This window comes from Photinus pyralis, unplaced genomic scaffold, assembly GCF_008802855.1.
Source record: "Photinus pyralis isolate 1611_PpyrPB1 unplaced genomic scaffold, Ppyr1.3 Ppyr1.4_LG9, whole genome shotgun sequence".
In the NCBI taxonomy this organism is placed as follows: Eukaryota; Metazoa; Arthropoda; class Insecta; order Coleoptera; family Lampyridae; genus Photinus; species Photinus pyralis.
In genome coordinates this window covers 20933040-20959026 of record NW_022170878.1, presented here as the reverse complement: position 1 = coordinate 20959026, position 25987 = coordinate 20933040, and the positions used below count along the sequence as shown (strand labels likewise).

The 25987-nt window shown below is 37.2% G+C and overlaps 4 protein-coding genes across 9 annotated transcripts; 2 read left to right on the top strand and 2 right to left on the bottom strand.

Moving 5' to 3' along the window:
• Window positions 1-930: 930 nt before the first annotated feature.
• On the bottom strand, window positions 931-3455 carry LOC116180596 (venom acid phosphatase Acph-1-like). 3 transcript variants are annotated; one of them, XM_031500674.1, is made up of 7 exons: window positions 3409-3455; window positions 2954-3134; window positions 2807-2905; window positions 2525-2764; window positions 2191-2373; window positions 1171-1506; window positions 931-1120 (listed from the first exon to the last, which is right to left on the bottom strand). In XM_031500674.1, the coding sequence occupies exons 2-7, from the start codon at window positions 3062-3064 to the stop codon at window positions 971-973; spliced, it is 1119 nt and encodes a 372-aa protein (XP_031356534.1). In that variant the 5' UTR covers window positions 3065-3134; window positions 3409-3455; the 3' UTR covers window positions 931-970. The 3 variants fall into 3 exon arrangements, with proteins under 3 accessions (XP_031356534.1, XP_031356535.1, XP_031356533.1); XM_031500675.1 differs by lacking the exon at window positions 3409-3455 and having other exon boundaries at window positions 2525-2755; window positions 2954-3294; XM_031500673.1 differs by lacking the exon at window positions 3409-3455 and having other exon boundaries at window positions 2954-3291.
• A 4751-nt stretch (window positions 3456-8206) lies between these two features.
• LOC116181047 (UDP-glucuronosyltransferase 1-6-like) lies at window positions 8207-10411 on the top strand. Its single transcript, XM_031501276.1, has 5 exons — window positions 8207-8301; window positions 8344-9014; window positions 9061-9253; window positions 9302-9524; window positions 9572-10411. Exons 2-5 carry the CDS (start codon window positions 8364-8366, stop codon window positions 9819-9821), a joined length of 1317 nt encoding a protein of 438 aa, XP_031357136.1. The 5' UTR covers window positions 8207-8301; window positions 8344-8363; the 3' UTR covers window positions 9822-10411.
• A 2051-nt stretch (window positions 10412-12462) lies between these two features.
• Window positions 12463-15049, bottom strand: LOC116181361 (venom acid phosphatase Acph-1-like). The gene is made up of 6 exons (XM_031501705.1): window positions 14975-15049; window positions 13900-13998; window positions 13610-13849; window positions 13381-13563; window positions 12718-13053; window positions 12463-12663 (listed from the first exon to the last, which is right to left on the bottom strand). Exons 2-6 carry the CDS (start codon window positions 13921-13923, stop codon window positions 12514-12516), a joined length of 933 nt encoding a protein of 310 aa, XP_031357565.1. The 5' UTR covers window positions 13924-13998; window positions 14975-15049; the 3' UTR covers window positions 12463-12513.
• Window positions 15050-21222: 6173 nt separating this feature from the next.
• LOC116180166 lies at window positions 21223-25683 on the top strand. 4 transcript variants are annotated; one of them, XR_004147086.1, is made up of 6 exons: window positions 21223-21305; window positions 21452-21771; window positions 21962-23351; window positions 23402-24516; window positions 24582-24818; window positions 24949-25683. XR_004147086.1 is itself a non-coding variant. In XM_031500024.1 (4 exons), exons 2-4 carry the CDS (start codon window positions 24111-24113, stop codon window positions 25566-25568), a joined length of 1263 nt encoding a protein of 420 aa, XP_031355884.1. In that variant the 5' UTR covers window positions 21223-21305; window positions 21452-24110; the 3' UTR covers window positions 25569-25683. The 4 variants fall into 4 exon arrangements, 1 of the variants encoding a protein (XP_031355884.1); XR_004147084.1 differs by having other exon boundaries at window positions 21962-24516; XR_004147085.1 differs by having other exon boundaries at window positions 21452-21826; window positions 21962-24516.
• The last annotated feature ends 304 nt before the right edge of the window (window positions 25684-25987 follow it).

The following is a 25987-nucleotide window of genomic DNA, read 5'->3' as shown; positions in this document are numbered from 1 at the left end:
ATAATTTTTAGTTCTTAAGAACTTTTCATATTGCACAGAATAAAATCACATAATAAAAAATCGTTAAGAATTTTGGAGTAGCCTATTTCCAATTGCTAAGGTTCTCTTTTTATTAAAAGTTAAAAGTTTCTACCGTCCGAACAGCTACCGAAAATTTGTCATTTTATTCATCAAGTCAGTTTTGTTTGTCACAAGTCCAGTGTTATCAAGTGATGTTCGAAAGATATCAGCGTTTGCGTGTGAGTTAATTGCACCCAGTATCGCAAAAGATTATTTAAAAAAGATGTAACTAATTTTAAAACTTCTTATTCTAATTATCCCCCGTCTGCCTACGGAGTAATATGCCCAAACAAGCTTTGTGTTGTGTTGTCATTTAATTTTTTATGTTTCGGGCATTTTTCATTGCCCATCAATTAATTGTGTGTTCATTTGAATCCACTGTGCGAGCCAGATAAAGTTTTCATGTTAGATTTTTCTATTTGTGCCCGCGTCAGGTGTTAATAAAGATGTGTGTAGTTGATTCTTTGGAGTTTTCGGAAGTTAATCGAATGATCAAATTATAATTTGAGACTTTTCATTGACACAGGAGCCGGACGTCAACGAGGTTCTTATGTGTCTTCCCAGACAAATATTGTTCATGATGCTGTAAAGAATTTAGCCGGATGACAAGTCAACGGAATATGTGTCCGTTTTACGCAGGAGTGTTCAATTAGCCTTCAATTTACCTTAAACGAGTTAGCTCATCATAAAGATAAACTCATCGTGGAAAATGCTGATTGCTTTGATTTCGAAATTAACTGCCGTTTGGGATTGGTGAGAAAAAGGACACTGACCAATAGAAAATTTAGACATCGCCATCTTTTAAGTTAATTCGCAATTGTCGGCGTTGGTAATTAAGAGGGGATCATAGAGTAGATGAAGTCTTTCAGCTATAGTATAGTTATATTTTCTCCTACAACACAATGTATAGTTAGTAACAGTCTTCGTGAAAAGTATCACCCGGCAAAAAATCACTCGCACGTTGCAGCTCTTCGAATCGCTCAATCGGGCACAGCGTTTTGCAGTCGGGAATCGTCAACTCCTCAACAGTCGGCGCTAGAGGTGTCCTCAAATACCTTATCTGCATATCTACACTTTAGAAAAAAGTAAAAGCATGTCCAAAATACCCACCTTCAGAAAATACTCTCGGTGCCGTTTGTGCAACTCGACGAGTATTGCGTTACCGTAATCGGGCACCTCCATGGGAAATACCCTCAAATTAAACAAAAGGTACCCTAACGTAGTCTCGTGCGCGGAGTATAAGAAGATCTTGCGGTTGGCCGGTTTCAGAGTTCCGTCGACTTTGGCCAGAGAGTCCTTCAAGATTTGTTTCACCAGAAATCCGGAATTGATCACTCTGTATTTCTTCTCCAAGTTCTTGTAGGCGTAGTGGAATGCGGCGAATTTATGTAACGGCTCCGGATAAATGCTCCTAGTCCATTCTGGCAGGATAAGACCATTATCCTCCTGAAAATTAGACGTGTTTAGAAAAAGACTATGGCTAAGACAGGTGATAATCAAGAAGAATTCAATACACTCGAGATCCTATAAAGTAATGCAAAGAGCCAGAAAATTCCAGGATGCCAACAGGCATTCAAATAATACCTCCGGTCACCGTCACATGGTCACAATTGATGTAATTTTGATTTACTTTTTAATTTAAGAGGGAAAACCGACCAGAACATTTGGATATAAAGAAGGAAACAAGCTTTCTTTATTTCATAAATGTTGTTTTATTCTTCATATCACGTGTTTTAGATTAAATTTTTGTTATTGTCAATAAATTAATTCAGTGTTTATTCGAACCCATCATGGAACCCGGATAGAGTTTTCGTGTCAAATTTTTCTTCCCGTGTCCAAGAATTGTGTTAGGTGCTAACTAAAATTTGTGTAGTTAATCCTTTGGAATTTTCGGAAGTTAATCGAGGCTGCTGAGCTTTCAAAATTGAAATTTTAAGTCAATATCGGGATTTTTCATTGTGGCAGATACCGTAAATGTACGAGAAGAAATTTTAAAAAGTTCCTGGCATTTCTTGGACTTCATTGGGCTCGTGGGATTTTTTAGAATGGTTTTCATTCGACGAGAGTCTAGACAGAGTGGTCGGTGAGAAAGTAGAAAGAGAGCAAAAAAATCAAAACCTGAAACCTTACCTCTGTCTTCAATGTGAAGTAGAATCGACTTATGTCTCTAAAGTCGTTAATTTTTAATCCCGTATGATTCTCTATAAAGTTGAAGAACTCGCGATATGGCCTAATGTACTTTTCCTCTATTTCTGGTTTTTCATAGTATGCATTCAGCTCTCCTTGAAGATTCTTACAAACCGGATCCAACAACTAAAATTATGTCTATTGAAGTTCTGCAAACTTTTATTTCCTAAATGACACAAATAAATGTCAATCAGTACTAATTGACCCAATCAACGCTAATTACCCGGGACCAATTCGTGCTAATTGACAGTTAGATGTGTCAATTAGAGGCTCCCACCTGCTCGTGTTCAGCACGTTCGTATTGGACAGGAATCGGTTGCCAGTTCAGAGACGGGTGCCATTTTTGGTCCACATTCGGTGGCCACATGCCAGCCAGCACCAAGAGGGCACTCATTTGTGTTCTGGGGACGTACCTGCTTCGCACGTACACTATTCCATCGTTGTAGACGTCACCCAGCAATCCACCATACATGTATCTCAAGATTTCGCCCAGTTTAAACATCATCAACTTGCCATTCTAAAATGTCAGTGAATGGTAGTGGATAACAAACTGACTTACATTAGTGAGACCCCCGAGTCCGATAGGGTAGAACGTTTCGTTCTTGTAGGGATCGGTGGGATAAGACCTGCTAGGCGTCCGTTCTCCATGCCGAAAGATCTAATCGTATAACAACATTAATGGTTCTCCAATGCGGCTGCCACTTACCGCGTGCACCAGAATGATCTCACTGTCACTCTCCTCACAGATCGTCAGGGGAGCACAACAGCATATTATCATCCCCAAACATAACAGCACTGAGACACTTCGACTGGGCATTCTCAAATGCAGAGAACCCGCACCTTGAAGTAGCACTGTGATTACGACTATAGCCCGAAGGATGGATGATCTAATCCAATAAGGAAGACGAATATTACTCAATTAAGCAAAAAAAGGCGCATTTCGATGAAATTGGAGCGATATTAATCCAATCGATGTCAATTAGTATTGAATTAATTTGAATAAGTGAAACTTTCGCGAGCGTTACACCGGAAGAAATTGAGGATTCGCTTTCAACCTACGTACGTGGTGGGAAGTGCGTCAATTAGTCAGCTGATGGCATTAAATCATATTTGCTAATGACTTCGAAGATTATCCAATTAGAATAATTAAAGGCCACCTACCATCTAGATCACTGCCATTGTGAATGACGCATACGGTTTACCATATAATTAACCACGGAAGTCAAGCAGAAATTATGGACCTTAGTAAAACACACATAGCATTAAGGTCAAATTATGCGCATATGTACCGACACTATTTTTATATGGTGCCAAACCTCTCGTTTCTTGGCAGATTTAAAACAAAAATTAACCAAAAAAAGTTCCCCTACAAAAACAACGAATCAACAGCATTCTAAAAAAACCGAATAGTCCAATAAAGCCCAAGGAGTTCCAGGATCTCGAGAAGAACGTAGAAAAAATGCCAAACAGTAAGACCATCAAGATCTTAACTTTCTAGGATTCCAATCTTACCCAAAGAATCGTGATACTAAAAAATCAAAAATTCCACAAAATCAAAGAACTCCAAAAAATGAAATATTTCAGTTAGCCCAGCGAGTCAGAAGGAGAGGATGCCATGTATCCAAAGTGTCGAACGAACTTAAGGAATCAAGAGCAGTTATAGAATAATAGAATTAAGGAACCCAGGAATCTATTCCAAGGTTTGATCCAAAAAAATTAGATTCAGAAGATTCGTGGAGCACCAAATGATCTTGCGAATCCAAAGAATTTAATGATTTCAACGATTGCTTTTCTAGATTTTAAGAGTTCCAAAAATCCTAAGAATAAAAGTACCTATTCAAAAAAGTTCCAAGTTGCAAAGAAATCCCATAAATGTTATAGATTCTTCGGAAACGTACAAGTCTTCTAAATCATTTTGCTCGTTGCTGAGTGACTTATCCTGAAGTATTATCTCCCTGAAAATTTTTGAAGATCTTTGGGCGCTTTTGAATATCATCTGACAGGCTATAGACGCCGATGGACTGCGAAGAGCTCAATGGCGATCTGCGGAGATCCTTGCAGAACTTTGGGACTTTGCAAATAATTATCTCAAACATCTCTGTAACGATGCACCCGTTTTCGTAAACCAGAATTAATGAACGCACCGTACATTGATATAAGCTACCAGCTTTACCGAACACCCGGTACTTCGAAGAAATCCCTACGAGACATTGTCGTTCCGGACCCATGTATTTCTTTTATTGCAGTGACAAAATAAAACGTTAATGTTTCAATTTGTAGAGCCCTTTTAACCGCTGATAAGGAAACCAGCTGCCGAACATAATTGTGAACTTTTTAATTGTTCCCGTAGAGACAAGTATTTTGTCGCGCAGATTGCCAGCACCTTGATTTTTGTGTGTCCACTTTCATCTTGTTTTTCCTTCGTAAAACGTACCGAAGTACACATCGATTAAAAAAAACAGCTGAAAGCGTAAGATAGAATGCATGGAATTCTAATTGCCGTCTTTCGAATAGTTAGTGAAGTTATACATTTGCGTTCTTCCTTTTTTATCGTAAGTACCGCCATGGCGCCATGTTGCATTTCGCTATTTAGGGTATACCTTCTTTACTTTCGGCTGTAATTGCCATCGACAATTGCTGCTTCATCTACAATTAGCCCTTTTCCTCTTATTAAATACCGTACCTGGTACAGAAGCAGAATACGAGTAGAGCGAGGCCCTTCAGGCATTAATCAACTAATTGTATTGACCGAGCCCTGCGGCTTTGGAGGTGTTTCTCTTTAATTGATTTCAGGTTTGGATGCGTGAACTGAGCTCAATTCATGGCGTCAAGGTCTAACTTTATTCAAGGTAAAGGTTGTTTTACTTGTACTTGGCCATATACGTGCGAATTTTTGCCTGGAATATCAATTTATATCTATTTTTTTGATGATATTATGCCTACTTTTTTAACTGAGGTTCAGTGAAAGAACAAAAATATTTTGTACTGCGCTTCAAGATTGTCTTTAATTGCTGTTTTGTTTGTTTAATCTATTTTATGTATCTGTTACATCTTGCGCGACAGGAAAAGACAATAAAGACCTTTATTATTATTATTATTATTATTATTAGGTCGGTGTTTCTTGTGAGAACTCAGGTCTAGCCTGGTTATCGCACGGATTAAAATCAAGTAACGATTAGTGTGTGTGTCTGTGTATGGTGAGGTTATGTAGGGTCCTAAAAAAAAAAAATATTATTATTGTTATTATGGTCGGTGATTCTTGTCAGAACTCAGGTCTAGCCTGGTTAACTAATCGCACGGATTAAAATTAAGTAACGATTAGTGTTTTAATTTCTAAGTTTTAATTTTTGAGCGTATCACCCGAGTACGCCGCTCGAATAGAAAATCCGAGTTCCATTTTCACATTTTTTGTCAGGGTGACCTCTTGGTGGCACTCGAGGTTTCCGTACCATTCCGCCGACTGCCGCCGCTGGTATCAACAATTTTAAAAAGTTTGTTGGCAATATTCGTATTTTAAATGTGTGGTCAGCGGCGTGCATACTTTTGCATGGTCAACTACTAGATTTCATTTTACATATATTTCACTTTAATTATGTAATGAAAAATAGTGATATGAAAAGATATGACACCCTATAGCGATATATATAACTTAAAATTAGTTAATTTATAACAGTAATAATTATTTATCACTTACAATTTATAACATAACTCAAGCGCGTCGATGTTGGAACTAAACTCGAAACACAATTCAAATTGCTTATACAGCAAACAACATTCTTTCTAGAATGTTCTCAAGTGGTCAAGAACGCTTCAGAATGTTCTCGAACAAACACGTAAAATTTCTCGGAAAGTTTACGGCACATTCGCTATCGTTGCTTACCACCGGCGACTAATATTTCATGGCGACTCACTTCTTTCCCCTCCAACTCCAATTATCTATGAAAGTACATGTCGTCTTGATGAATAACTTCGAAGGGTAGCGATGATATCATTGTCATGACATGTGGTTCGGTAAACATGTAATTAATCCAAAACTAATGCTAGAACCCTGAAACGAATTACATTTGTTCCCTTCGAACACCAAATTTAACCCACCTCCAATTAATAAGGGGGTTATTTAAAAATCAATGACAATAATACGGCAAAGGTTTAAAACTAGGTTTAAAGTCCAAGTAAACCGAATATTCTACAAAAACCGCATACAGTGACAGGTGGCTATGCAAATGGCGGCTAGTTACGTATTCAACAAATCCAACTTTATATCCTCCAAAATGAGAGAAACTCGATCCAACATAACTCGAGAATTACACAAAATCCAGTTAATAGTCACAATACAACAAAGTGATTTTAAGGAAAAAGGAAACGAAAAGATAATAATTTGCCATGAATTAAATACGACATAATTATAAACTACAGTGACCCTCAGACAAATTATACATGAGAAAATCAAAATGTTACATCTAATTGTGAAGACGATCACAACCATACGGTAATGAGATTATTGTCGAAAAAATATTAATGACTGGAATAATATAGTCGCCGGATGATTGCTACAATTGCCAGGCAGACCCCCATGCTACGAGGCTTTGTAAAATTAATGGCCCTTGACAATTTTCCTCTTGTTTTTGTAACGGGAACTCTCCGGCATTGGAAGGTATACAGGCGATTAGATTCTGCAAACATTTTTTATGGTTTTAAGTAGATTCTTAATAGAATTGGCGATTTGTAATTTTAAGGGGCTCTGGTTTCCGTGTGCATCGTGACTAGTGTTGGCTTAGGGAAGTTACTGGTGACAGTCTGTCTGACGTTAGCGGGCGATAATACAATTTTAAAGGGGTTTACGTGCTCAGAATAGCCCATACGAGTCCATTGCAAGCATCAAACTTGCAACACTAAACAGCCGTGGGATTCGAGCGTTTTTGATTGGTGGGGCTGAACGAATCCGTCTCGTTTATGGTTAAAGATGGCCGCGTTAACTAATTATCGTCATTTTGAGGCTAAAAAATAATGGTAGGGTTTAGTTCAGAAAGTACAGAATTAGAGCATTCGGTTTGAGACCGTTAAAGGGCTCAGGTCGAGATTCCGTCATGTAACTCGGAAAATTTACCGTTTTATTTTTTGTACGCGAGTATTTCGCAAAGGCACGGTCCAACCGAACCTAAGCAAAGAAGGCATTTCGTTGAGCAAGTTTCTGAATGCCTTAAAATCGTTTCCAGAGAATACTATAATATGGTACTGTAATTTTTTTTTCATTTGTATAAAAATAATGATTGGTGCCCTTTAAGAAAATATTTATTTAACCGTATTAATTTAAAAATATTTCTTAATGTTATCGATCTATATGAATGGGCTGATTGGATTCGCCTCGTGTAGTAGATACCGTTCATAAAAACTCTTCGACGCTAACCTATTAAAGACTCATAAAGCACAGAGTTAAGTAAACAGGCCATTAAGGCATAAAAAACACTTGTTAGAGGCTATAATGGACACTAAAGGGTTGTAGTGACCATTGCAAACTAACGGAGAGGAAGATTACAATGACTCACAAATACTCCTAAACTCAAAGACTCCTACTGTGCGATCAAAAATGAGTTGCTGTCGAGTCACCTTGGAACTTTTGTTTACATGGAAAATCGTATTTAACTTGAACTTCCAAAGGCGACTCGACAGCAACTCATTTTTGATCGCCCGTTAAATGCTCTTATATGTTTTTAAATACTGGTAAGGTATTGTCTTTCTTTCTTTTTCTATGTATTTTTTGAGTGGAGTCGGTTGCAACGTGTCCCCCCCCCCTCCACCCCAATTGTAATTCACCTAACTCCCACCCCGCTCTACTTTTACTCAGCGTTCGTAGTGCTACCTCTTTATGCATGACAAATTGTCCATGTAAAAGTAGATACACCGAAATTACCAATCTACCTAAATAGTGCGACCTCATTTATAAACTTACTTTGTCTTTATTTGGCACACACGACCACAACCAGATTTAAGCAAATATCGTTATCTCACTTGGCGTCAGTCAGACCATATCAGTATTCAAACTACTGTAGATAGGTACACTAAAACGTTATATTTTTTGTGTAGTGATCTTTTCAGATTGTCCTACAAGGGAAATAATGAAAGAAATATGGTTCGTATTTTCTTTGGTTGTATCGTGCTCCAGTGAGCGAATACTGGCAGTGACACCGTCCCATGAAAACCAAGCTGCATTCCAACCGTTATGGAAGGAGCTGGTATCGAAAGGACACCACATTACACTCCTAACAACCGATAGTCAAGCCAATTGGTCATTGAAAAAAGTAAATGAGATCAATCTTGGGTCAGCGCTTTCGACAACTTTTGAAAAACTGGACCACCCCAAAGTGCGCGCCTTAATTGCCGACCAAACGGAACGCTTTGATCTACTGATGGTCGACTACACCATGCCCGAACTGCTCCTCTTTTCGCAAAGATTTAATTGCCCGAGCATCGGGTTATTGGCGAAGGAAGTGCCGATTCCGGCACTCTATGACATAGGAAATCCGACGTATCCCTATCCTCGTCGGTTCCGTGACCGAATCGCGAACGTGGTAAATAATTACTTAAGTGAATGGCTGGTGGCCTTTCGCCATCGAGAATTGCAGAAGTTATTTGGCTCTAATCATCCGCCGTCACGCGACCCCAGTGCACTACTGGTCTTCTCCAATCAGATGCTGTTGCAAAACCGGCCCCTAGTCCCCAACGTAATCCAAGTAGGGCAACTTACCAATGACAATGCAATTCCGAAGGTAACTCGCCTTGGAAGAGCGACGTTAATTAACCGAGCAATTTCAGGATGTCCTGCCTTTCCTAGACGAGGCAACTGAGGGGTTTATTTACATCAACTTAGCCGTACCTCCACACGGCCTCCTGGAGGCGCTCGCCGATATCCCTTACAAACTTGTTTGGGACTCTATCTTGGACAACCAGCAGAAGAAACCACCCAACATGCTTACACGGAAGCATCTGCCTAGGCGCGCCATACTTGGTAAGTGGCGCTGACGTGCAAGCGGTTAGAAATTGTAACTGATTCCAGAGCATCCGAAGATTAAACTGTTGGTCACCTCGGGAGACTTGCAAACGCTAGACGATGCTGTAAGTGGGCATGTCCCAGTCATTTGCATGCCCTTAGATTCCAGTGATGAAGAGAGTTGTCGTACGGTTGTGGTCGATAAGGGCTTCGGAATATCTATTGATCCGGAAACCTTGCATGGCGAAGATCTGAAGCGAAGAATAGACGAGGTCGTTCTCAACCCGCTGTAAGTTGCCCAAAAACTAGACGCAAATACGATGTCCTCTCTTCCAGGTATCGTGATAATTTGCAACGCTTCGCCAAGCTACTTAGGAATAGCCCATTGGGAGGCTTGGATCTCGCCGTGTGGTGGACGGAGTACGTGTTACGACATAACGGCGCCCCACACCTGAGGAGCCCCTTGTGCGATCTTCCTTGGTGGCAATATTTATTTATAGACGTCTTACTTGCTTACTTGTTAATCACGCTCTGTTTATTGGTAATAATTGGAAAAGTTATCGGACACTTCGTAAAATTGAACTAGTGCGATAGTGCATATGATTCCTTAATTTTATAGGGTAATTCAAAATGATACAATTTCAGTTGGCTGTATTTCCTAAACTATATGTTATATTTTTAAATACTACCACTAGAGGGCTCCAGCACTGCAGTATTGCCGTCAGCTGAGCCGAACATGTACAGAATTAGTTGTAAGCAAGATGGCTTACTTTCCTTGTATGTGTGAGTACAGTAGAAACTAGTCTGCAACTTCTGCGCAGTTAATCAAATCTCCAACGAGAAACCGCATCATTGGAATAAACAATTTGGCGAAACTAGTTCTCTACGTGATGCCAAAGTTTGACCCAGCTGACCGGTACAGTGTATCCATCATTTTGAATCACTCTGTACTTTACTTTATAATAAACTGCTGCAATTTGCAATTATCGCTTTTCAATAAAATTGTAAAGGTGAAAAACTAGTGAGGTGTTACTAACAGAATACGGAGTACCATGTACATTTATAGACAAACATTTTATTTCTGAGAAGGTGCTCAAGAATTATCTGGGTGTAGGGTAACGGATAGGCGTCTTTTTTCAGACATTGGGCCGTATGAATAAAAAGAAGCAAATGCTTATACTTACAAACTTCAAAGTAAATACTCGTAACTGCCCCTTCATACTGGTCTGTTTAGCATGGTTTAGCAGCGCTGCACTGCGTCCTGTCCTGCTGCTCAGCAGCGCTGCTAAATCGCCCAGTGTGAAGGAGCAATTACGAGTATTTACTTTGAATTTTGCAAGTATAAGCATTTGCTTCCTTTTATTCATATGGGCCATTGACACGATTTCAAAAGAGCGTTTCACGTGGTTCAAGAAATTTCAAAAAACATCGCGAAGGTTCACAGAGTTTCAAATTTCAGAAATCCTCCGAAAAGGAATTCTGTGTAGTTTCGGGAATTTTATCAAATTTAGAGCTTTAAATCGCTTCCAGGAGTACGTTTTTATAAAGTTCGCAGGCTTCCAGACGCTTCAGTGTTGGAGTTTCGAGAGGATTCCAAGAGCTTTGGAAGGTTCAGAGTGTTCAGGGCATCGGATTGTCAAGATTTTTGACATTAGTAATCATAATATTTTTCAGAAAATTTCAGGGCTCTATAGTTTTAGGCCAATCAACAGATTCAAAAAGTTTCGGAAAATTTCAGAACAAGGAAGTGTTCGCAATTACCCTTACACCTTTTGACAAACAAAAGCACAAATTAATTGTCTTTAAACCTTTTACCAGTTGTTAGCAGTGTTTACCGGTTTACATATAATGTTATTAGCACTTCGTATAAACAAATTAGGTGCACATCTTTGATTAATACAGTTTTTTCTTCACGTAAGTAGCGCAACGAAATGATTTGCACCTTGGACCCCAACGCTTTCGTGGTAACAGTTTATTTCATTTCATGTGTGCAAATTTCAATAAAATATCAAACATGTACGACATCCATTTCTCATCTTTAGATAGTATATTATTAACTCTTAGGCAAGAATAAACTACTTGATTTTTAATTTCTTAAGTTACTTATAATTTTAATATAATCTTTTATTTCTTTTTTTTTATATATAATGCGCCTTACTTTTAGCTTTGCTAGTAGATTGACCTGTAATTATTGGATTTATTTATATCTGTCGGTCAATAAACATTATTATTATTATTATTTTTCTTTTTTTTTTCTTTTCTGTAGTTATTATTATGGTCGGTGTATCTTGTGACAACTCAGGTCTAGCCTGGTTAACTAATCGCACGGATTAAAATCAAGTAACTATTAGTGTCTGTGTCTGTGTTTGGTGAAGTTATGTAGGGTCCTAAAAAAAATTATTATTATTATTATTATTACAATGCGATCACTTGAATTCAATCGTACACGTACTTATTAAGAATGTAACTTATTCGCACTGTATTTTCAATAGAAAATAAATCCCCCTACACGACGAAGTTTTATTGTTCCCAAAAAACCGCCTCGTTATTTGTCTTGTTCAGAAGTGCAACCCCCACTGAATGAATAAAGTACTCGTTACAATAAATTCGCCGCAGGCGGTGGCACAATCTTCGATTCTTTTATGTACTGCGATTATACGGCTTTGAGTTCGAACTTTTAATTAACAATAAAATTTTATACGATCTCAAAAAGGGGCGTACAGCGCGAGATTGGCCTTGAAAGTTTGGCGGAGATTTTCGTTTAACGTGATGTACAAAATTCGGCGCTCACGTTACGGACGTTTGGCTCGAAGGTCTCGCCAAAAATTCATTACGCGTTATAAGACGATTCTCTTTGAAAGTTTGAGTAAGAATGCCGCTCTCCCACCCGATTTTTACTTAAGAACTCGCCGAATCCCAAATACAAAACGATTGGAGTTCCGTAAGGATTTAACAGTTTTAAGAGCTGAAAAGAGCAAGATTTAATGCGTTTAGGAAAGCTTCAGGGTACTTTAAAAGAAGCCGAGAGAAATTCAAGGAGAGGTGAAAATGGCGTAAAGAAGAGTACATAGGTGCGATGGTGAAATGGAAAAGATAAAAAACACGAAGAAGGAGTGAGTGAAGAGGAAACGTGAAAAAGGCTCGAACGGGTACGTCGAAGACTGCTTTTTATTTATGTAAATTATTTAATGTAAATTACACAAATATATTCCAGACACCATGGACGTCTTTGGATTGGTCAAACGATCAAAATGTCTCCCTCCAGTTACCTACAGTCTTCAATAACAGTCTCTTCTGAACGACGGACCCGGCAAAACTCCTCTTTGGACCTGTATCTGGTAAAACCGCTGGACTGGGCAGATCTTTCCACAACCCGGCACCTCTAAATCCTCCACGGTTGAGTTGAGAGGTGTCCTCAAATACCTCACCTGAAACATCGGCGAGTAACCAATCATGTCTGTCGAAGCGGTATGAGGCGGCACCTTGACGAAGTGATCTACGTTCCTCCTGTGCACTTCGATCAGTACCGTGTCGCCATAAGTCGGCACCTCCAATTTGAACACGTTCAAATTATACAAAAGGTTACCTATCGTCGTCTCGTGACCGGAGTACAGAAACACCCTTCGATCGGGCGGTTCGAGTATGTTTTTCACTTTCGCCATTGTGTCGTCCAGAATTTTCTTTATGAGGTGACCGGAATTCATAATCTTGTACTTGTTCTCCAAATTTTTGTACACGTATTGGAAGGCGACGATTTTCTGCAACGGTTCCGGGTAGATCTCCTTGGTCCATTTTGGTAATTTAAGTCCGTTGTCTTCCTAAAAACCCGGAAACTTGATTATGGGAGATGTTAGAGTGCAATCCGGGCAGCTAGTGAAAGTGGAGCGCCCTGAAGTGAACAATCAAAGATTCTTAGAATATGGCAAGATGAAAGGTAGTGAAATAAGAAGAGACAAAGAGAAAGAAGCAAGAATGGAACAGAAAACCTGAAACGCATGCGTGGGGCGCAGGCGCGATCTTTCCAGTTATACCAAAGAGTATTATTAGGTATTCTTTGGTTACACCAAGATTGAAAAATTTCTTCAAACGAAGATCAATTCAAATGAATCATGAGATATTTTGACACATTAATCAGAAAGACTAACCTCCATCTTTAAAATAAAATAAATCCACGCGGCATCTCTAAAATCGTTAATGACCTTTCCAGAGTGCTTCTGAATGTATTTGAAAACCGACCGGTACGGCTTTATGTACTTCTCCTGAATGGTCACGTTTTTGTAATACGAAATCAGCTCGCTCTGCAATTGTTCACACACAGGATCTAATAACTACAAGTAATACAGTTGAAGAGCTGCTCCAAGACAAGGAGCTTACATCCTCCTCCTCTGCGCGCTTAAATTCGACAGCAATCGGCATCCAACTGAGGGTCGGATGCCACCGTTGTACGTCACCGGGCGGCCACATTCCCGCCAAAACCAACAGCGCGCTCTCCTTCGTTCGCGTGACGAATCGGCTGCGCGCGTACACCTTGCTCTCCTGGTAGACGTCGCCGAGCAGCTCGCCGTACATGCTCCTCAGGAGCTCGCCGAGCTTGAACATCATTAGCTTGCCTTTCTGGGAACAATCGAAATCAGCGCACCTGGAAGTGCAACCCAACCGCTTACGTTCGTGAGATTTCCCAGTCCCATTGGGTAAAAGGTGACATTTCTGTGCGGGTCGAAGGGGTAGAATCCCGTCGGCGTTCTTTCACCATGGCGAAAAACCTGAAAATGAAATCACTCTATTTAGTTTGATGGTCTACAGAAGAATCGTGGAAAAATTCCCAAGCCAATCGTCCAAGTCCTTGTTTGATCGCGTTTAAAAAGAGAAAGAAAGATGCACGAATATGATCTGTGTCTGTAAATGTAAAGATGCGGAAGTTTGTTGCTACAATTGCTAAAATTAGAAGATCAGCCAGAGGCAACGGAGCGAGAAATGAAAGATGGGAGGAAGTGAACGAAATCTAGAAAATGAATCATCAAGAAAAAAGATTTAAGTAAAAAAAATAAAAGCAGATAAAGAAACTGACGACGCAACGTAGAGATCAAGAATGGCTGTGACGAAAGAAGAAAAGATAGAAATGGTGAAGTTATGAAGTGACGAGTAGAACCTGTTAAACAAAAGACCGAAAGAGAAAAGTTTAAGAAAAGATAAAAATAATGAAGAATGAAGAACAAAGAGACACAGAGGTAAGAAAAAAAAATAAACCAAAAAAAATACAAATAAGAAACAATCATATGAACAACGGTGTGAGGAAGCAACGAAGCTAAGGAACGAAGTGACGAAAAAGAAAAGTAGCAAAGAAAGGAGCGAAAGGGCAACAAAGCGGAGACCTTCAACTTGCTGTAGGAAGGGTTGAAAGTAGAGTGGTAAAATTCAAGATTAACAAGACGAAACAGCTTAGGAAAAAGACTTAAAAAACAAAAAGGATAAGCGAAAGACATGGAAACGAGGAAAGAATGAAAAAAGAGCTAAGACACGAGGCAATGAGTAAACAAGAAAAAAGAAAACAAAGGAGGCAAGGGAACAAGCAAAAGGCGAATGGAGAAATGGAGATAAAGAGCTAAGCAAATAAGAAAAAAGGAGACGAAAGAACACGAACATAAGCAGAAAAGGAGGTAAAAAGGGAGACAAGAAAATGTAGTGTTATGCAAGAGAACAAATTAAGTGCGTCAGAAAATGCGAGCTAATTGCACTTACAGCGTGCACAAGCACAAGTTCACCAGTGCAGTCTTCCACAAGTGCCAAAAAGCAACACGCGACCACAGCACTTAACATTTCGGTGCCTGCTCAAACATTTGCCCTTTTCAATCAAAGCACGAGAGTCCGTAACGGAATCATCAAGCATTGTTTCTGATTTGTTCGTATAAACATGGTTACGCTATAATAATTAATTCGAATAGTTAATTAGCATATAATCGACACGAGTTTCACAGAGCTAAATCTCAACATTATGTCACCATCCGCGATAAGCGTGGATTTACCTTCACCTTCAATACTTGCGTCAGTAGAATTATCTGATGTAGGTCCAGCGTGAGAGTGCTAGATAATTGAGATCTACTGTAGTAAGATTATAATCGTGTAGACATTCTAGTCAACGGAATTCATTCCCAAAGATTTTTTTGCTGCTAAAGTGCGTTCGCATATCGCAAAATTATTACGACCAGATTATCGGATTATAAAAAAAAACTTTAAATAGGTAGTTAAGATTTCTCATTTAATTTTCCATCGAATTTTTGTTTTTCATTAGATTGTGTGTTTAATCGAACCCCAAGTGCGACCCAAATGGAGTTTTCATGTCCGATTTTTTTATTCAAGCTCCAGAATGATGTCAGGTGTTAATGAAAAGGTGTGTAGTTATTGTTTTGGAATTTTCGGAAGTTGATCGATGCTACCATTGAATAAAAACACTATAAGAAGCCTAACCCCGTGGAAATAAAGCGCGACAGAGATTGAACTGAGAATATAATGGAAACACTGTCAATAGTGTCGATTCTTGAACTGAGAAGAATGAGAATTTGCTTTCCTCCTATTTACCGCAAAGAGAGTTCGGTGATCACAACCAATGCGGGTGCAAGGGGATTTGTCGCGCTTTCTTCCATAAGCGTTAGGCTTCTTATAGTGTTTTTATTCAATGATGCTACTGAGTCTCCCAATTTATTAATTTAAAGTCAATATTGCGATTGTTCATTGTGGCAGGGAAAAGAATAGCTAGCTGGAGGTGTTTTCTTTGCATCGACGGTGAAACGAGGAAACCATGTAACCCCGTTTCAGTAAGGGAGAGAAATCAGAACAATTTAATATCGATATTGGGACTCCACAGGGAAGTACCCTTGCTCCAATGCTTTTTCTAATCTACGTTAACGATATGGTCGAGTATCTGGGAAAATATGGCATTCTCTTTATGTATGCCGATGACACCACTATTATCGTCTCAGCCTCAACTCGAGAAGAAGCGATATCAAAGCTCGAAACTGCGCTCAGTTTATTTATGAAATGGTGCTTTTATAATAAACTGAAAGTCAATATAAACAAAACAGCGTGTATAGGCTTCAGCTACGGAACTAGAAACCCCCAAACTATCTCAATTCAAACCGACGACGGACAAATTATTAATCTTGTTGAAAAAGCTACTTTTCTGGGAACTGTTATCGATAGTAAGTTGACTTTCTCTGACCATATTGACCTCGTCTGTATAAAATTAAAAAAAACTACACTATCTTTTCCTTAATTTAACTAATTACCTGGACAAAAATGCGTTACTCTCAGTTTACTATGCCAAAGTGTATTCTGCTTTTAGTTACAACATTATCGTGTGGGGACAATCAACAGAAGCTTGTAGAGTGTTTACCTTACAAAAACGAGTAATCCGGCGTATATACAATCTAAAATTTAACGAATCGTGTAGAGACACGTTTAGAAATAATAGACTTTTAACCTTTGTGTCAGTTTACTTGTTAAAAATTTTAGTGTACATTCATAAACACCGACTAGTTTTAAAACGAAACCGCGACAACCATGAATATTCCACTAGATCTGGAGATAATTTGTATCTTCCGAAATGCCATCACTCAAAATTCAAGAAGTCGGTCCAGTACGCAGGGTGTTACCTTTACAATGTACTATCACCTGACATCAAGAATATCACTAATACAAACACTTTCAAAAATGTGCTCAAAGACCTACTCATTGTAAAGTGTTGTTACACAATCCAAGAGTACTTGAATGTCATCTAAATAATAATGTTTGTCCAATATTTGTACAATGTGTGTGTTTTATACCTATTGATTTTCTTTGTGTGACTAGCCTTATCTATTGTAAAAATAGCTACAAAGGTCTAATAAAATAAAATTATTATTATTATTAATTATTATTATCATGCGCAATGTCAAGTTTCTATTTAGTTATTTTTTGAAGTTTTAACCAAAGATTCTTCTAGTCAAAGCAAACATATCGCATTTTTTAAACAAGTTTTTTATTTATAAGAATATTTATGCCTTCGCTTATTTTCCTTTGTGCACATAAGTAGTCCGCTATGACTTTTCTGGAAGTACTGATCAAAGTGATCAATTCATGGAGGATTTTAGTGCAACGGCATTAGTTTTGATCTTTTGGTTCAGTTACAAAACTTGCATATGGTGCACTCTACATAATTTTGGCGTCTCATACCTATCACAGCTTCCCATGCCCACTCCCACCGCGGTCGCGCCGACTGACTTTCGATTTCGAACAGAGTAATGGTTAAACTCTTTAATCAATTACTTTTCAGTCGGAGATAAATCACTAATAAAAAAGTGACACCACCTCCCGGACTATTAGGCAAGTTGACCAATTGGAATAATACAAGAAGCAACTATACAGATATATCTATTTGGTGACGTTAAAAGGAATATTTTGATAATAGGCTGTCGGAAGAGATTAGGGGAATACTCACAAAGGGCGATTGGAACATCTGAACGAAATATATCTGTTGGCTCTAGGAGATGACAGGCTCGCCAGTCAACTTTTGTCCTATAGCCAGTAAAAACTGATTTAGGTACCTGGCTAATAATGTAAAATACTATGACGGGCTCCTAGCGGGTTCTTAATTTTACGATGTCTGTCCGTTAGCACGATTTGACATCTCATATCCAGGAGCTCGTTTCCTATATTTCTTTAATTTATTATCTGAATTGGAGCGGAATTGGGAAGTAACTGTATTTTATAAATTGATGTATTACTAGTGTACCCTCGAGTGTAAGATAATATTCGCTTATAAATACAATGATAATTGCCAATGCATAGACGTTAAATTTAAGGTGATTGATAACCTACGCTTGAACGATAATCGGTGCAAATAAACTTAAAAACACTTGGATCTACAGTTTATAATCATAAGAGATTTACATTTATGTATGTACATATATGATGTTATACGGACCTTATCCGCCTATTATTACTCTAAGAATTCAATTTTAGAAGTCGAGTGGACCCCGCACATAAGAACACGCCCAAGACCATAACAATCTTAACATTGTAAATATTGAAATTGATGGAGCCGATTACAGAAGTACAATCATAGCGTAACCGCAAGATCTCGTGCGCAAGACTAAACTGCGTCCTAGTCCCTCTGTTGCTTGTTGGTCACAACTATGCTTCTTTTGTAAAGTCCTTCAGCTCCAACGTCGCATTTACTTTAATCTAAGAATTCAATATTGTTGCTTTAATTGGAACAAATTTGATGACCTTTTTTTTGTCTGGGAAAGGTTTCGCCCATCGACTGGGACGATTTCACCATATGGTGATATGGTACAACCACGATTCATCAGCTGTTATGATCCCGACCTTCTTTCAGGCCTGCGTTGGGCGCCATTTTGCAATAGTATAACAAATTTTGGAGCACTCGCGCCCACCGCCCTAATGGTGTCAGAATATCGGATAAATTTCCTGGAAAATGGCAAATTCCTCCAATATGTATTCTCCGAGGTATTCTCGAATGGTTGTGCGCAAGTGCACCATTCTGTTGAAACCAATAGTTTCCGACATTTCTTTTTTTACGGGCCATATAAAAAAATAAAGTTGATGATGATTTGTCCGGAACGACACGTATTGAAAATCTCTTAACGCTATCTTGTATAGACCTCAAAAAGTGGTACCTAATCTGTTGTGTTAAAATGAAATCGGCAAATTTCCGTTTTACTTACTTACTGATTTATCCTAGGATTTATCTTCGAAAGTACATAATCGGAATTTTCTGGTTTTCTTTAACGCATGATCATAACTCATTTCTATTAAATGAGTAATTTTTTTATTGTTTTAATTTGTAAAACAACAATGATATTATTTTTCTTACCTAAATTTCGAGCTAGATTTATACGGATAATTTGTTAAACTGTTTTCGTCAAAGTATTAGGCATTGTTTAAACACGTTTAGTTCAACCGTACCCTTGTAATAAGAAGTTGTAATTCTTTAGATACAATAAAAGATAATCATAATAATAAATAAACTTTTTAAAAGCGCATCTTTTCTCCAAATTGATAATCGTCGTATCTTCTATGGTTTTGGAGATAGTAAATAGATTTGAGAATGCCAAATCCGTTGTAAGAAAAGCGAACGACACCCTAATGACTCAATGAACCTTTTGAGCACATTTTCAAACGAAGTTGGGTGCGCTATTGCAGCCACTTTCTCTGTCCGTCCGTCTGTCCAAGGCCTTTAACTACTCCTACAATTTTCAAGATATTTAGTTTGTTCTTTTTGCATTCGGTAGTGTATAGCTCTGGCACCTGAACCAAGGAAAATCTTAACGATTAAGCTGCACATCAATGTCAACTTTCTCATTTATTAATATATTTTGTTGAAATTTTAACCACCGATACTTCTAGTAAAGGCCAAACATATCGCGCATAGTACAAAACAAATGTGCGCATGCGCAGACTGCGCAATGCCAACTTCCTCATTTATGGAAGTCTTTCTTTGTTGGTCTTTTCGGAAAATGCGCTGAAATTACTCGCCTTAGGGCAAAAACCTTTTACTTGTTTTAACATCTATTCTTTTTCTTAATGCGGTTCTATCACCAATAACCGACCTATTCCCGCACGTTCTAAAATTAATTGATCCGGTAGTATTCGTGTTGCCGGTGACAAAGAGATTTTATTAAATTGTATGAAATTGTAAAAGTGACACCAAGTCGCGTGTACCACGTACGGTTTTAGGTAATCGAGGTTTTAATTGTTATAGCCGAACCGGATTGTAACATCGGGTTGTGATTGGGAAATTCGAATGACTTGTTAGAGTTACTCATGAAAAGCACACAACGTGGACATGATTTTTGTAGTGCTAACTTAAAAAACTTTCAAGGCCCAGGGTGATTGTAATCGATCTTTCCGTTGCAATTAATAATAAATATCGAAACCTATTAAGAAATATGTAGAAGCGATGTAATATAACATTTTATAATCGGTAACTAATAGCTACATTGACGTATTGTGGATAATTGATATTTGAATAAACTCGTCATAAAAGGCGCATTTCTTTACGCTTGATGGCTTACACGCATACCTACAATACAAAAAACAATACAACTGAACCAGAAACACCATTTACCCATCGTTTTGCGGATCTTGATTATAACAGAGTGGCTCGCTCTCATCTTCGGCATTGTTTCAACCTAGAGAAACAACACCCCCCTGTAGTTTACACAATATTTTAACCATTGGTGCTTAAAAAAACAAATGCAAACAAGTTATAAATCAGCATATGCATGATGAAAGCGCATTTTTGGTAATATCGATCAGTATTTGATTAGCGAAGTTTAAAATTATCTATCTCATGAGTAATCTAACTCAAAATAGACTAGAGCCTGCACATCTACACTATAGCAGAAAGCTTTTAGTGAAAATTTGAAATCTCTAGCCGAGTCTCTAGCTATTGTAATTGCTGAGATCTCAGCCGGACAGCCAACCAGCCATAACGAATATAATATGCGCTAAAAATTAAATCGAAGGGCAACTTTTTTTAAATTATAGATATTTCAATCAAAGGTGCCTCTGATGTACCTACCACCCATCCTCGCATCCATCTCTAAAAACAAGTCAACACCTATTGAGAACCTGTTTTTGTGTTTCCTGAAAAACGTCAAATACAAAAATTCCTGCAATACTTCAAACTCAAACAAATTGAACTGGCACAATCCGAGGGGTGTGACACGAGTAATTTTTGGTGTACAAATGAGATGAATGTAATTTTAAATTACCTGAAATTCTATAAAATTACTTAAATTACTTATTAGAGTACATTAATTACAAAAATTACTTATTCTCCAAAATTACTATGAAATTACATAAAGAATTACAAGCATTACATTGTAAGTAGAAAAATTATTGTTGTTCCCACTCTAAAGTATTAAAATTCCGCTAATTCAGCAGTTTCTTGATTAATACGTTTATTCTGCTTTATTTGAATTACACATTCATAAGTGCAGTACCTACTGTGTGATTAGATGCGCTACAAATTTATAATACGTGAAAGTGCTCAAATGAAAAGTTTAAGGTGAGTACTAATCTATACATACCTAGACTTAGCCCTTTAGTGTCCACCAATAAATAAATTAAACTTCCTAGTAGTACTACTAAAAGAACTTTGCAGCTGCTTACATTTATTTATTTATTACAATAAGTAGCCACGTATTTTTTCAGATGGAAGACAGTGCTATTAATCAAAGGGAATCAGATGATTTAGGTGGTGACATATTTCAAGAGTTTCAAAAAGAATATAATGTTGTTATCCCTTTATACCTCAAAAATTTGCTAAAGTTTTGCGGTTTTGATAACCAAGCGACTTTGTCACAATGGTCAGAAGACAAAGCAAAGGAAGTTGTGAAAGTTGCAGTAGACTTCATACCAAGTGTATTTCCTACATCGAAAGATGCGTATTTGGGACCATTCAGTAACAGTAAAGTGTTTGATATTTTACCGGGCCAGAAGTTACTTCTAGAAAAATTAAAATTATTTGCTGAGTAAGTGTAAATCCCAAGGTGAATTCCATTTCATCATTTTATATTGTGCAAATATGTGAGTATTTTAACTATATATTACCCAAAACGGCACAGTAAGATTATTGATGACTGATTAACTTCTGTCAATTAAGATATTCTCATAAATGCAGTTACTTTTATCATGATTAATGATCTGTCTTATTTGTTTAAGGCGGAAAGAAAAAGCACAAGCTGAAAGTCATAAACGAAAAATACAAAACCGCGATAATAGAGAAAAAAAACGACCCAAGAATAATTTACACGAAAATGAACAAAATTCCGACAAAATACAAAAATCGAGTCAAAATTTCCCTGACGATATGTGTACAAATCGAGGTACAAATGTAATAGGAACAGGGGCAGAGAAAGATAACATTATAGCAACTATAAAGAAGTGGATTTTAGGTCAACTCGTAACTTATAACGTTGCTTGTAAGGAAAACGCTGATATACAAACCAAATTGCTAACACTGGATTTAACATTTTCTAATGATTTTGAAAAAATTCCAAGTATATTATGCTTTTGTTCTAAAACCATTAAATTACATAGAACAAAATCAAATTGTGTGGCAATATACTCAAATTATTATAAACATTTTAAAACTCACTTGAAGGCGAGCTTGAAGGGAAGTGAAAAAAATATAACTTCAGACTTTGCACACCGTACAAAACAACCTTTGATAAATAGCTTTTTAGCAAACTCACACCTACAAAATAATTCCCAAAATCCAGATCAAAATAGTGGTTGTTTTATAATTTCAACGCCGCCAAAAAGAAACACACCATCCTCAATTTCACCATCAATGTCTTCGGGTGGAATAATTATTTTACAGGATATTGAAATTCCACGACAAACATGTTTTAATGACACAGTAACTTTACCATCCAATTTAGCCTCGAGTTTACCATTCCATACGGACAACGAAAACAACCAAAATCTGGACGTAGGCTCTCTGCCAAATTTTGGGAATTGCAGGAACGTTAATGAGGTTCAAACTTCCTGCAAAGTTTTAGTTGAACCTCCTAAAAGTAAATGGAAAGACATAAAATATTCCAGAAATTATCGGAAAAAACGACTAAGAAACCGACTAAGTAAATCTGATAAATGTCAAAGAAATATACTTCACAGTTTTCGTATTGATCGCACGATTGAACAAGTGGAAAAGAAAATGATGTACGTTATGTCAGAAAACACTAAGTTAAAAGATTTATTAAAAAACGCAGTACTACAATCCACAGGTGGAATATTAAACCCTGCAACTAAAGGAGAAATGAAAGCGTTATTAAATGCAATTTCCTTAAGCTTAAAAAACAATAGTCTAAAAAAATACAAAAATACTTTTCGATATGACACACAATTAAAAAAGTTTTCTTCCTTTTTATTCATTGTAGGGGGAAGACTGCTTTATGAGACCATAAGTGCTAATATGCCAAAAGCGTTACCGTCTTTACGTACGATACAACGCTTTACTCAAGATCAATGTACTATAAAGGAAGGCGAACTTCAATTTGCACAGTTAAAAGAATTTCTACATTCAAGAAATTTGCCATTGAAAGTGTGGGTTAGTGAAGACCAAACCTCAATAGTACCCAAAATTAAATTTAATTCAAGATTGAACCAAATTGTTGGCTTTGCCCCCCCTCTTGACCAAAATGGTATGCCGCTAGTAGACCATTTTCCTTTCAACACATTACATGATGTGTATGAATACGAAAATAAATATGACCGATCCAGTTATATCAACGTAATAGTAGCACAACCACTTGTTAATGGAGCACCTTCATTTTGTCTGTGTGTATACGGTACCAACAACAAATTTACTGCTGAACATGTCCAGAAAAGATGGAATCATATTCAAAGAACAGCAGAAAATTATGAAATAGAGGTAATAGGGTTTTCTACAGACGGGGATACGAGGATGATGAAAACAATGAACATAAAAATGGGCCTCGGAATGCATGCAACAAATAACTCCAATGCTTGGTCCAATACACTTGTCGGAAGCTCTTATTTTTATGCGAAGGAGTTGCATAACAATCCCATTATGGTGCAAGACGCTGTACATAGGTACAAAGCTTCGAACTCGTTTGTTAAAAACCAATATTTTTTTGCCATTTGGAAAACATGTTATTACAATTGACCATCTACAAACATTAATAGAAAACGTGCCAAAGGATCAACATTGTCTATTTCAATATCATTTAAATGGACAGGATAAGATGAATTTCGAGAGTGTTGAAAAATTACCCACCCGAGGATAAATTTGCTATTAAAAAGAAATGTGCCTGATAGTGGCGCCACCGCCCTATTTCTTCTAGTCATGAAAAAAATTCTTGACGCCCATTTGGATAAAAGTATCAGTATTGATCAAAGATTGTATAACCTATGGTACGCCACCTTTTACTTTCGAATATGGCGATATTGGTTAAAAATGAATAAATATTCTATTACCGAAAACTTTGTAACACTAAACGCATACACATGTGTTGAACTTAATGCACACGGGTTTATTCAATTTGTAAAAAGAGCTCGAAATGATGCAGGAAACAAAACATCCGAAACAATATTTCTTCCATGGCTTGCAAGCAGTCAGCCATCTGAAAAAATGTTTAGATCTTTAAGGTCAATGACGAGTACTTTTTCTACTATTGTAAACTTTAACATACTAGAAGTAATGGGGCGAATACATAGACTACAGTTGTTAAACAACATTACTAAAGAATTAGGTAAGGTTTTGTATTTTACTATTTTAGTAAGAACTAAAAACTAATATTCTATTTTATAAACTTAGAGCCAACATATAAGTTTCCTCGCGAAGCTCATAAAAAAATGGGTCATGATGAAATCATATCCCTAAAATTCCCTTCTGATCAAGAGATAGAACAAACAGTTATGCAAGCAAAAGAAGATGTCGTCAGGGATGTTCGTGAATTCGATATAAAGTTTGTGAACGATGCCTGGATGCAACCTATTTTAAGGGTCTCGGTGAATCAGGATGAATTGATGGATGAAAATGAAATTCATGAAGGTATACCTATCCTGATATTTAAATTTTTTACATGATAGTACTGGAAATAATATGCTGGGAACAAATAGTTGTAGTGACTACAGTTTTTTACGATCACACATCACAACACTGATCATTTACTATGTTTCAGATATACATGAAAACAGCACTAACGCCGAAAGGGAAATGGAAGATGAAGACCTTGTACAGGAAGATAAAAATTTGTTAAAGGATATTGATATGGTACATTTAAAGAGTCATTTGTTGGAAAAAACAGGAAAATCAACTTTACGAGTAAAATTGCATTCTGGCAGAGAAGTTGTAGTTAAAAAATCGTCAATACTTTGGCTACTTACTGGAGATAAAAATAAATTAAGTTCTGACAGAACCCTCAGAGTCAGAAGTTTAGACGATAAACATCGAGTAGATACACATGTAACAACTAAACGTGCAGAACAGCTAAACCTCGAGCTAAACCTTTTTTCAGAACGCTATTACGCTGTATACTACGACGAAGATTGGTTTCTGGGCAAAGTCACTAATATAAGCCAAGAGTGTGACCGAGAGTGTGACGAACAAATTGTAAGCATGAAGTTTTTAAGAAAGTCACTGGACACCTTTGTATGGCCCAAAAAAGATGACACGGATAATATTTCTTCAAAATTTATTCTGTGTGGTCCAGTAAACTTAATTGGAAGTCATCCATTCAAAATTGCAAAAGAAGATAGAAACAAAATTGTAAAACTGTATAAAAATTTTAAAAGACATTAATTACGTACTAAAATTACAAAATATTATGTTATAATGGATGACAATTATCCAATATCTATTAGTTGTACTCGAAATGTGACGCATTTAATATTACTTCAGTTATATTTTTGTTAAATAGACACAAACTATATAACCTATTTTATTTTTTCTTTGCAGTAGGTAGTTGCCGACCACAAGCACCCCCATTAGTCCCATTAGTCCGTGGGTTGCGCTAAAGACGCGAGTGAATAAATTTCAACGTAATAACTGATATCGTTGTAGTTTGTTTAGATACAGCAATCTTGACAACTATTACATAATCAGTTTCACATTTAGAAGTTTCCTGAAAGTACAAAAATTACCGTTTGTAATTCTGCAATTACAAACATTACGCAATGCATATCAAAAATTACAGAAAAATTACTATTACAATTCGAAAA